At 44.2% G+C, this 12,879-nt stretch overlaps 1 protein-coding gene across 3 annotated transcripts in view; it reads left to right on the forward strand.

The window, feature by feature from the left end:
• The first annotated feature begins 5,862 nt into the window (after positions 1–5,862).
• Positions 5,863–12,879, forward strand: part of RAPGEF3 (Rap guanine nucleotide exchange factor 3) — a 61,464-nt gene continuing 54,447 nt past the window's right edge. Inside the window, exons 1-3 of one of the 3 annotated variants that reach the window (XM_088137925.1) lie at positions 5,863–6,846; positions 7,130–7,207; positions 7,753–7,968. In XM_088137925.1, coding sequence (XP_087994051.1) covers positions 7,202–7,207; positions 7,753–7,968 — 222 coding nt within the window. In that variant the 5' untranslated portion in view covers positions 5,863–6,846; positions 7,130–7,201. Of the gene's footprint in view, positions 6,847–6,902; positions 7,208–7,310; positions 7,466–7,752; positions 7,969–12,879 lie in introns of those variants that run through there. The other 2 variants (XM_088137924.1, XM_088137923.1) reach the window with 2 other exon arrangements.

Genomic DNA, 12,879 nt, shown 5'->3' on the forward strand with positions numbered 1-12,879 from the left:
CTTCATCAGAATGTACAGTTCCCAAACTGGCCCACTTGGATGATGATTTGGAAGGAGAGTGAATGGAGCTTGAAGTTTGCTGCTATCTGGTGTCAAGAGCCCAAGTACTTTTTTTTCACCAAATGGGTCTTCTTAACCCAGCCGCTGTGATTTATAAACCAATGTTCATGACTGTGTTTTGTGAACCAGGTCTATTACTATTTTGAATTGAAAAAAAACTGGCTTCAGGCCGTACAGTCCAAATGTGGTTGATTGGTCTGTGGCTTAGTGTGGGGTATGAACGCAGCCTTTTTGGCTTATTCAACAGAACTATGGATAAGTTAATCATGGCCTAGCACAGTGTATAAACATAACTAATACAGCTTTTGGATTTCATTCTCACTGCGGATATTATTCGAGCATAGATAGCGAGAAAGGTGGTGCTGTGTTACATATGGATGTTCTTGAGTATTTTAGCTATTCTGTGCCTAGCCCACATTCATTGCAAAGAGAAATCCATGTGGTTGCTGTGGCTTTTGCACTTCATAGATTTTTGGTCCCTCTGTTCATTTTGCACCCTGTACAGTATATATCTCTGAGTGAAGAAAAGCATTTAATCCATCTGAGTTCAGCTCCAACTAAGGATGATATTTTCTGCAGCTGATCAGCTCAGCTCTTGGTTAGCAAAGGTGACTTTCAGGGAGGTTACACCTCCCCCACCTCTCCTATTGAAAAGGAGCAGCTTCTCAGTCCTGACCTTCTCCTCCCCCCCTTTGTGAAATCTGAAGCTTCTTGAGGACCCTCTGTCTCTTTGAGCCCCCCACCCTTTCACTCTCTCCAAGAAAGGAGGCCACCCTTTGCGGGGAAGAGATTAGATTGATTGCACCACTTGCTGTGGGATAGCACGTACGCCTATTCGCTGCCAGCTACAGGCAGCCCAATGCAATCCCAGACTATTTTAAAGGTAAGTTTGGGTTCTTGCTTCACTCATTATTCAGCCTTCGTTGTGGCTGTTTTTGCACTGACGGAACAGAAGAAAGTTGTTTCCAACAGCATCCTCCCCTCCAGGGCATTTGAAAAGGTTGTTCTGGCCTGGGAAGTGCATGAACCTGCCCTGCTTTTAATCTGAATAATACGGTTAAAATGGCTCGTGTTGTTGTTCCCCAGTTAGGAGAGGTTTTGGGTTTTATGTTGATCCTGTTGTGTGCTTGCAACAGTTGGTGGAAAAGCAAAGAATTACTCCATCCATCAGATGAGAAATGTTCCATTCGCCTTCCATCTCCTTTTAGGTCCCTTAAGATGGGATTTCTACAGCTGATGGTATCAATTCCATCTATAACAAGGCTGGACAACCAGCAGCCCCCCAGATGCTAATTCCCAACCACTTCAGCTGCATGTTCTATGGTGAGGGATGCTGGAAGGGGTAGTTCAAGAACATCTAGAGCACCAGGAGTCCACCACTATCTACAGCATGCTTTGTGGTTCATTTACTGGAAACAATCATACCCTGGTTTCCATCTTGAAAAGCTCCCAGAGTAGCTTCTGTAATAATAAACAGTTTCTGAAAATACACAAGGCAGAAAAAACAAACAGATGGGGCAGGAAAAGGAGAACATGGTAATTTAGACAGCAGTTCTGAATGTTTCATCATTCCAATTAAGACCAGCTACGTGGTGTCCTTAGGGAGCCTCAGAGGACACCAACGCTCCCTGAAACTACTGATCTTGTTGTAGTTCTCAAGAGGACAAATGACCTGATACCCCCTGGACGTATCGGTCCTAGTAGCAAGTGACAATGTGGTTCCTGAAGTGTGTGGAGTATTTACATTCCCACCTCTCTTATAACTGAAAGGAGGTACTGTTGGTTTTTGAATCTCCTTAAAAAACAACTAAGGAGGAACCTGACCAGGAGGTGCAATCCATGTTCGTTCAAAATAGAACTTGTGCCTAACAGGGGTACACCAAACATTTTGTTTGTTTATTGAATTGAGAAGACTGCCCACCTCCCTAAGATTTTGGGCAGCCTACAACATTAAAAGATAATACGAAAACAGTAAAACAGCATTCCTTGAAATCCCCTGCTATGAGAATGAAAAGTGATTCTGAATTCCAAACAAGTTGTTTTTCAAGTTTCTAGTAGGTGTTTCAAGCTTGAAATGGGGCTGTTTTCAGCTCAAAATATATCTGGAATGGTGGAAGAACCTTTCTGAAGGTTTTGCACACTTCTGGAATCTAAGTTCCACTTGATTTTATCATGAAGTTATCTATTACCATGACAGCAGGGCTGTAGTGGAAGGAGCTTGTGAGCCCCTTGTTAAATTTGTGGGGGGGGGGAGGGATTATCCAAGCTCCTTGTTAAACACAATTGGTTTAATAAAATTTACCACTGGCATTCCCAAACATTTTGGCATTGTACAGATGTTTGTTTTTAGAAACCCTCAAGTCTCTCCACCTAAATGAACGTTCAGTCCATCCATCGTTGGGCACTTAGGACTTCCAGCCCCACATCTTCCCAGTGAAGTGCTGCTGATATTTCCATCCGGCAGCTCAGCCCCAATCGTCTTGCTATGCACGCACTGGTCTTTCCACTGTATACTTGCTTATCTTTGCAGCACCTTCTCTCCCTGCCTCCCATCAATCGACCAACCTTAATGTCATTGGACTGTTCCTGGTTGACAAATGGGCAGCACCCCCTTGTATCAGAGACTTCTAGTGCTAGCTCAATATTGCCTGCTTGAGTTGGCTACAGCAACCTGAAAGGGTTTCACCAAGTGTCTCTCTCCCAGTCCTACCTGGAAAAAGGACAGGTGAAACCTGAGGCCTTCTTCATGGACATCACTTGGTCTTCTAGTGCCTGGGCCTAGGCATATCAGGTCTGGGCTGCTAGATAATAATAAAGCGTTTCTTTGCTGCTGTGTACTGATGGTTCAGATGTTCACTGCTGAGATCTGGTAGCTGGGCTCACACTACAAGTCTGTAGTTTGTTGGACCTAGTTTAGCAGGCTTTGTGTACCCTGTTATTGTGATTTCTACCTACAGTTTATGACTTAGGGTGATGTACAAACCCCATCACTTGGCGCTTCTATAAAGAAACAGTAATCAGTCAGAGTATTTGATTCATGTTTCAACACTCAGGTCTAGTTCCTTGAATATTTCAGCAGCTTCCTCTAGGCACGCAGTAGGGTTCTACTAAAAGTGTTTCTGATACCTTTTTAAAATTAAATACTGCTTTTACCTTACTTGATGGTATTCTAAGCATGTCTTCCCTTTTCTCCTCCTTGGACATTGATAGGTCTTAATAATTCAATGCTGTTTCTATGCCAAGACCGAACCTGGCATTCTAATGATTAGGATCTGGCACTTTGTGGAAAAGCTGTAATGTGCTATACCTGGGGTTGCTCTCAGATAGTGACTAAACCAGCATTGTAGTAAGCTATCATACGAGGGGAAATAAAGGGAATGAGAATAAAACAGAATAGGGATGAGGGAAATGCTATTGGAAACAATGCCGGGGAAGGACCATAGTTCTAATAGTGGAGCACCTGCATTGCATTCAGCTCTTGGGCATCTCCAGTTAAAAAAATTGGGGAGCAGATAATGGAAAAGACATCTTTCTATCTACTCCTGAGAGCCAGGGCCAGGCAGTAGAAGAAAAGCTTGATTGGGAGTTTTCTCATGTTCCCTTTGTTTACTCACTGAGGCTGCTAAATATTGTAAGGCTTACATTTACTTACATCCAACACGCTCTGCAAACCAGTAACAGAGTTTGCTTGACATCAGCTTAGTGTTTTGTGTGAAGTCAGTCACTGTGGTTTGTAAGCCATGCAATATGGCTTAGTGTGTTGGGCACACCCAACAATGGCTCAGTGAAGAGTATAATCTAGCTGCTCGTGAAACTGATCAAGCAAAAGCTTTGGATAATGGGAAAGTGCTAAACCTGGAATTAAGATAGAACCTCATATGGTTATATGAGCACTGGAAAGGGGGAATACAAGCTAAAGAGGCAAACTTCCAGCACTTATAAGGCAGCACGTACATCTGGAGGAGATGGGTGGCATATAAATTTAATAATTAAAATAAAAAAATAAAAAATCTTTCTTTGCCCTCTTCTTTGCAGCCATTGAGTACAGGAGACAGCCAAGATTTTATCAGTGTTGGAGCCAACCCTGTAATATCTGTCTAATCTACCTGCCCGTCCCCCCCTCCCCCATCTCCTCATTCATGCCAGTAAGAAACTGGCATGAGATGGGACTAAACGGTAGCTCTCATTTTGTTATAAAACCAGGTGCTTGAGTATTTACTGTACAGTCACTTTACGGTGGCATATTGCTTGGATCATTGAATCCTGTGATTTGTGATTTAATTTCAATGGGTGCTTTGACTTGTAAGGTGGTGGCATTTCATAGCAGGACTGGTTCGGTTGGGTGACTTCTTTATGTGCTCACGTGGCTCTAGTTTCAACTTAATGGCCAAACTTAACGAGGTAGCAGCTTGTTTGCTAACCTTCCCCTGTTGATCTGAAAGGGGATTAATGCTCTCTGGATTTGATGCAAGATAATTTATTTCCTGTGTTAAGAAGGTGAACATGACATGCTGGGACAACCCCATTTTGTATCTACTCCTATCTCTGGTTTTTACAATGCTTGAGGGATTGAAGGGGGAGTTGACCACCATGGTAAATAACCAGCGAATAACCATTGGGAACAGTTGTGCTTATGGCGCTTCTGCTTAACTGCACTTTAAACTATCACTGTATACCTAACCACACCATCCTTTACATGTTGGGCAATCCAAGTCTTAGATGCAAACATTGGAGCTGCATGGAATTCCCATTCTTTTAGATTGATTTAATCAAATGTTGCACTTTGGTAGGCATAAATTTGGGGGGCAAGAGGCCACGTAAGTCCTAGTCGACTTATAATTTATCTTTTGTATTTCTCCCACTAATACAATTTCTGGTGATTCCTTCTGTAAATAGCGTCCACTCAATCAGTTTCCGTAGTGATATAAGCTGTGACGCATTGACCTGTTACGTTACAGGTTTGCTGAACTTCCCTGGATAAACTCCTGTAAGTCAACTCTGCCCAGTAGCAAACTGTACATTCTTAGATCAGATAAGGGAGAAAGCCTCCAGCTGAATCAGTGGTGTAGCACCAAAGATGAACCCAAGAAGGCTATTTGCCAGCATCGCCGCTGAATACAACTGAGAAATTCTCGTGGTTGAAACTGCACAATTAGCCCAGGAATACCTGAGCCACACACTCCTATATGGTGTTTATTGGGCTGCATTATTATTATTAGCTAAGAAAAACCAAATAGAAATATTTTTTAAACATGTGCCTGCAAAGATAATGGGGGTCAATTGGCACCATCAGCTTAACCATGGTTTGGATGAGAAGTGGTTTGCCATTGCCTGCTTCCCAGGGCTGAAAGAGAATGACTGGCCCAAAGTCATCCAGCTGGCTTTGTGCCTAAGGCGGGCTGGAACTCACAGTTTCTTGGTTTTTAACTGGCTTTCTCTACTGCTGAAGACAGTAGAAAAACCATAGAAGGTTTCTGTTTAGAACAAGCTGCATTTCTTCTATTATTATTATTATTATTATTATTATTATTATTATTATTATTATTATTATTATTATTATTATGCATTTGAGTCATTCCTGATTCCTAGAGGCTACCTGGACAAGTCCCTGCAGTTTTCTTGGCAAGATTTCGGAAGTGGTTTGCCCTTGCCTCCTTCCTAGGGCAAAGAGAGAGTGACTGGCCCAAGGTCACCCAGCTGGCTTTGTGCCTAAAGCAGGAAAAGAATTTAAGGTCTTCCGGTTTCTAGCCTGATGCCTTAACCACTTACACCAAACTGGCTCTCATATATTGTTGTTATTATTCCATTATTATTTATATATTATTGTATAGCTCAGGGAGCTCTAGTTAGTTCACACATGTTCCAAGCCATGGTTTAACCATGGCTTTTTGAATAAATCATGTTTGCCTGGGCTCTAAGAACCCACTACAGTGCATAAACCACAATGAGGGGGCTTCACCACATGCTATCCCAGAACAAAACAAATTGTATTGTGACTGGGAAGGGTTAAAAAATGGGTCTGCTGCCATCCTGCAAGTGACCCAGTGTTGCTCAACACTGGCCCTGTAATCAGCCTATCCTGTCTTGCTGGATTGCTCTAAGGGTACAACACACACCTTGTTCGGAGGAAAAAGACAATACAGTACAAACAGTAGGACAATGGCAGAGAACAGGGCAGAAAATGGAAAAGCCAGGGTGGGGTACTGCTTCCGATGCTGGATAGGACGGAGGAGACCCAGTTCAAGTCTCCTTTTGCCATAGAAGCCCACTCCCTCACCCCTGCCAACCTCACAGGGTGAAGGTTGTGGGCATAAAATGACCAGTAGGTAAAACGGAGCTCTTGGGAGGAAAGTTAGGGTAGAAATCTAACCCCAAAACAGAGAAATGAGAAGGCCCTTTTAAAATACAAGGTGGTTTTCTAGCTGACTCTGGTTGCGATAGGCTCAGAGAAACAAGGGCAGTCTTGATCTCTGAACCTCCAAGGAGGCCGGGGGGCGGGGGGTGACTAGAGACACTCTTCTCGAAGTGCCCGCCGCCCGCTTTCTGGGAGCCCTTAGGCTGCCGGCTGCTTTGAACTCGGGACTCGCTCTACCAGAAACGTTGATGCCTGCCCGTTTGCAGGCTCCGCGGGGGGTGCGGTGCGGTGCGGTGCGGTGCTCCCGGTCTCTGATGAGAGGCTTTTCCAGCTGAATGCGTCTCGGCGCAGGGTTAAGGGCTCTCCGGGCGGCAGCCTCAGCGGCGCTTTTCCTGCTTCTGCTCCCGTGCCGCGTCTCCAGAAGAGGGAAGGTGCGAAACCAGGAACGTGTGCGCGCGCGCTCCTTCTCCCTCTCGCCGCTTTTGCTCGGGACGGAGTGTGTGCGTTCGTGTGTGTGAGAGAGAGAGAGAGAGAGACCAGGAAGCCAAGAGCGAGAAGATCCTGGTGGCTCCCGCACGGCTGCGGGCGGGCCAGCGAAGTGTTTTGTTGGGAACACGTACCGACCGGGTCGCAACTTCAGGCCAACAGGGAGCGGGCTCGTGCGCTTTGTTACGACTCCCGCCCGATGATTCAGTTTTGCTGCTATCCTAACAGCGTCGCGTGTGACCCCCGAAGGCTGCGGGCCCCGCTGCGCCCAGAATTCTCAATGAGGACCAGACACCGGACATGAAGGTAAGTGTGGGTTTCAGCTAGGTTACGTCCTGGGGGCGAGGCCCGATTCCTGCTTTCTGCGGTCCCCACGCCCAGATTTAGGAGGGGGGGGGGCGCGGAACTCCGGCAGAGAAGGAGCTGGGTCAATCCTGTTTGTATGAAAAAGAAATGATAAAGAACTTGTGGCACCTGGTCGTCCAGCGCGTCAAAAGTTGGTAGAAGGAAATGCCGGATAGGGATCAAGAGGAAAACGAGCGTTCTCTAAGCAACGGTGTTCAGGTCAGATCTCGCATTTAACATTACAACGTGGACCTCAGGCAAACCATTCTTCTGTTAAGTTCCTTCGGTCCCTCCCTCGGAGTCAAAAAATAGACTTTATTTGCATGGCTGTGGCATAAATGGCTGAAATCATAAAAGGCTTTGAATGTTCTCAAGTGCAATAAAATGTATGATCTCAGGGCTCTCAAGTGTATGTATGTATGATAACAACCCTGCTCTTTCAAGAACTGTGTCCAGTGCCGGTAGGATGGGAAAAAAGAATCTAGCTACTTTTCTTGTTCCCAAAGGTGGCCTGGAGTGGGCAGGGAAGGTGGAATGTCGAACTTCCACCCGGTGAGGTTGCAGACTTGTCCCAGTTCTCCACGGGACTTGGGGATCCAGTCCCTGAAAGAAATCTCCTCTACGAGCTTTGGAAAAAGATGCACTTGTTCCGCAGTTGCAGCTATCGGATCCAGCTGGAGGGGCAGATGACCAGTGCCCCGAGGATCCAGGGCATCCGATGGGTAAGTAAGGATGCTTGGTGGTTGCAGGCAGCCAGGTTGGTGCTTTTTCATGGGGGCTATTGGCCAAACTTGCCTGGGCTCTGAGGTGAAGCAAGCTTGGCCCTGGGTAGTACCTGGAGAGGAGACCACTAGGAGATCCAGGGATGGTAGGCCAAAACAAAAGCATAATGGGTATGTCCATGTAGTTACAAGGAGCCTTCTCCTGCCCATAGGTAGGAATATTGATGCAGCTAAGACAAATCACTCATTTGTTATTATGCCTGTGAGTCAGCGTGATAGCGGAGCACTGACACGAGCAGGGCCAGGGGACCAGCTGGCTTTCAGTTCCAAGTAGGATGTGAAACTTTTTTACATCACCGGAATCGGTGTGTGCATATTATTTTAACTCAGGCCGAACAAATGTTCCCCATGTGTCCTGAGAGAGCATTTGTCCCTCACATTTGTTCTGTTGTTAGAAGGAGGCTGTGGTTGATTTTTCTTTTTTTTAATATTGCTGTTCTCAGCAGAAAATGCGTTGGTGGTTTCTGTTTGTTTCTTTTCGCTTACTAAGAGTGACACTATTGAGTGAATGGCTGAAGCTGTCCCACACATGGGTTTTGTTTATCTGTTATGGTGAAAACCTGCCTGCTCCCAAAGAGTTCAGGGTTACTTGAGTTGATCCCAAGAACATCAGAGAGTGTATTAAAAGAAAGAAAGAGAATAATACTGTAAATGCAAAAAGCAAGAAAAAATTAGCATAATGTCTGAATCTAGCCATTGCAGTTTTAAATTGGTTTATGGCAGAATTATATCATTTAAGGGCTGCAGCACTGCATCCCCCCACCCCTCAAAATCTTGGGCTCAGCCCCCAGAGAACTTTAAAAGTTGTTGCCAAACTTAATGTTTTATGACATACTAGGTAATTAAGGTAATTAAACTACTGGAAATAAACTATATTAACAATATTGAATTTTATTTCAATGTAAATTAAATCAAGTTTAGTTTTTGTCCTGCTCCCACTAGCAGCTTTGGGAATGTGGCCTTTAACAAGTTGCTCTAAGGTCAAATGAAAAAAAAATGTATTCAGCTAAATGTGATGAAATAAACCATGGCTTGATATGCTGTGAAAACCAGAATAATGAATTTCATAATTGAGTAGGAATTTGAATGTTATATGCTGGGTGGGGATTATGGGAATTGCAGCCATCCGTGTCTGGAGGGGTCTTTGTATACTCATCCTGTTGGCTTTGGGAATTACTGCACTGAAATGTTATTATCATTATGCATTCCTGTACAATTATCCTGGCAGGTCCATGGAGAATCCTGACAACAACTATATAAGGTAGATCAATGTTAATTGTTCTGCCCATAGTGCATTATCATAGGCATTCAGGTATTGACACATGTGCCGATTGCAACATGAGGGAATCTTACACATATGTAAAAGGCTGTGCATACTTGCAGGCTGAAATAAACAATTTGCTGCATCTTTAAAAGGAATAAGTGCCACTTTGACTTTTGGGCAGTTTAAACTCTCTTCAGCACTTTCTGATCAAGCCATTTGTTGATCCTTGATACATGGAATGATTTTCTTACACAAGCTTCATATCTTAGCTTGCGATGAAATCATTACATGTTCAGTATAAGAATGAGGTAGACCCAGGTTGCTTGTCCCTTCTTTACACAAGATCAAGTTGCAAATAGGGCTGCTTAATTCCACAGTTTTCATGTTCCAAACCTGGCCAGTGAATAAATACTCTGCTGTTTAAATCACCAATTTGAACTAGGAGCATCCTTTCTTTCCCGTTCTTCCTTTATTCATTTGACTGGCACTATTTGGGAGGACATTTTCACATGCCAAAACATTCTGCTCCAAGATCTGTGGCTTGAGGGTTAGAAAATGTTCAGAGGTATGTGGATGACTTGGGGAGGAACAACATTCTCTAATGCAGTGTTTCTCAACCTTGGGCATTTTTAGATGTGTGGACTTCAACTCCCAGAATTCCCCAGACAGCATGGCTTGTGAGAAACACTGCTCTAGTGTACAGTATCTGTCCATCCTTCTTCTTCCTCCCTTCCTCACCCTCTCTGCGTGCACACGTACACGTTCACAGTTGATAAAAACGTTACATGGTTTTTTTTAATTTTGAAAATGTTATATGTCACAGTTCAAAATGAAGTTTTCTCGGCGTGGTTTAAAATAGATTAAAATCTCCAGATAAGATTTAAAAGTTACTTTTAATATATCAGAATGCTCGAGGAATAAAAATAACTTTGCTTGGTATCAAAGAGGCAATAAAATAAAGTAATAGTACTTTTCTAGGAAGGGCACTTCTCTAGGAAAGACACTCCAGAATTGGGGCTACCGCTAAGAAGGCCAGCTTCTAGTTAGTCACTCCCCATCCTTCAGCGTGGGAGGGCACTCTGATCAAAGTCTCTGAAGATGTTCATAGGGCAGGTGTTCCTTCAGATACCATGGTCCCTAGCCACAAAGGGCATTATCTAATACAGTGCTTCTCAGCCTTGGCAAGTTTAAGATGCATGGACTTCAACTCCCAGAATTCCCCAACCAGCCATGCTGAAGAGCTTCCATGCTGGGAGCTGAAGTCCACAACTTGCCAAGGTTGAGAAACACTGAACTAGTAGGTTAGTACCAGCACCTTGAATTGGGAATGGAAACAAATTGGGAGCCCAGTGATGATGATAATATAAAGCTGGCCTATTATGTTCAAAATGCGTAGTTCTGATCAGTATTCTGCTGGAAAAATCTGGCACCCTTCCCCAACTCCTAATCACAATGGAAGGTATCTTCCCCTCATCAAAGGGAACTCAGGTGATGAACGTCTATGCACATTTAACACAGAGTTTGGACGTTTTGCTTCATTTGCAATCAGGGCTACTCTCAGCAATCTTTGATGAATGAGAGGATTCTCACGGCCTGGCTCGTAAAAGGACGTCACTTATAAGACCCCTGAATTCATTCTTCTGAACTTTCCAACTTTGATCACTGGCTTCATCCTCCATCCTTTGGCTGTGGCTGTACTTTCTGTCATAGTTCCCAGGCAGATGGCAGCAATTAGAGAGATACTAATTTCACTCTATAATCTATAAACTATAATTATAATCTATAATCTCACTAACTGAGTTCACACCTTGGGGGAAGCCATTATGTGGTTTGGTTGGTTTGGGTTCACCTGTTGTCCATATGAACCCAGCCATTATGGCTCAGTCAATAAACCCTGGTTAAAAATTACGACTTAGCACAAAGTGTAAATAAGATCCGTACCTCCTTTATTTTACTGCTTCTTTCTTTCACCCCAAAGTAACATTTATTTTAGGTCTTTTCTGGGAAGGTCACCTAAAAACTTACGGTGAGGGAAAGAAAAAGAGGGAAGAATAACCAGTTGTGGGAACGGGACCTCTCCTGTTTGAGAATGGCTCAGGGGAGAGATGTGTCCTTGGCAGTCCTGGAAAAATATGGTCTAGTCCAGTGTTTCTCAACCTCAGCAACTTTAAGATGTATGGACTTTAACTCCCAGAATCCCATGCTGGCTGGGGAATTCTGGGAGTTGAAGTCCACACAACTGGAAGTTACGAAAGTTGGAAAACCAGCATTGTCATTAAGCTAAAGTAGTAGTTTGAGTTCCTTGGTCGCCAACATATAGCAAGTAACAAATAAACAAACCAAAAAACGTCTGGTCCTTTGCTTCTAACCAGGATGTGCAGGCACCCACGCTTGCCTGAAAGCTATCTTTTCAGAAAATAATAGCTTTCTTTTAGAATCTAAGGGCTGAGAAGACAGCCTGCACTTACTTAGGAGTGCAAAAAAGCACTTGGTATAAGCTCAGAGTAAGTGCTTTTCTTTCTAATTCTTTCCTAAGGTTAGAAAGTGCTCCGGGGTTTGAACCTTAGTCTTAAAAGGAAGAAAAGAACATTATATTCCAGGAGTTAGACCTGATTCAAATTATGGCCGGCAGAACGTCACCCAGCAAAGAGATCCTGGGGCCTCTGAGTTGGAGGACTTTTTGCTCGTCAGAGAGTCTTCGTTTCCCTGTATAAAGAGCTGCACCCCCCCCCCAACATTCCAGAGGAAGGCAGCTTCCCCAGGGAACTCCTGTTTTTTTTCTTTGGTCTAAGGAAGGGCGATGCCAAGGAATAGCCAAACATAGCTGGGAAGAAAAGGACAGGCTCTCGGCTTGGCTTCCTGCCTAATTTGACCGGATTTCTGGCGACAGACGGACTCCCTGGTCTCTGCAGCCACCAGCCGGAAAAAGCAGGGTGGGGTGGAGGGGGGAGAAAGGGGAGGTGATGGCTCCCTTCGGAAGTGTCTTGGCCTCTGTGAGTTTCAGCGATCGGTGGCTGCTCCGCTGATCACATGTGCAGTGAACCCAAGTAAGGCAGGCATTCAGGTGGATTCCTCATGAAAAATTCCTCTGGTGCAATCAGTTTCAAACAGTGATATGCCAGTTTTAGGGATTTATCTGTTCCCTACTTCAAAACAGGAAATGGTACGAAAGTGTAATCATTGTTAAAGCAAATCCAGGCACTGTAGAAAGAGGATAAGGGGGTTACATGCTATCCTCCCCGTGGTAGAGTATAATCTTAGCTGATCGAAGTCGTACTTGCTGTAGTAGTGTTGTAGTGGTGTCTGTAGCCAGCTGTTGTGGCTTGCAAATTTAATGAGTCAGCATGTTGTGTGAACCCATCTAGTTGAGGCTTTTTAAACATATTACGATCAAGCAAAGCCATGACTTGGTATGCTCAGTATATGTGCTGGTTGAATCAATGCAGCCGAGGATAGAACTGCAGTTGGAAGATTATTGTGCTATTCTAGGTAAAAGGTGTAGAAGAAGCAAAGGTGTGCAGGAGGAGGCTGCGGGGAGGTCTTTGTTAAATGTTGTGATAGTTCCTAGAGCTTCTCCTTAAACATTT

The sequence above is a fragment of the Python bivittatus genome, unplaced genomic scaffold (genome assembly GCF_059951505.1).
Source record: "Python bivittatus isolate LINGU-HERP-01145 unplaced genomic scaffold, Pbiv_v1 ctg000220_np1212, whole genome shotgun sequence".
NCBI lineage: Eukaryota > Metazoa > Chordata > Lepidosauria > Squamata > Pythonidae > Python > Python bivittatus.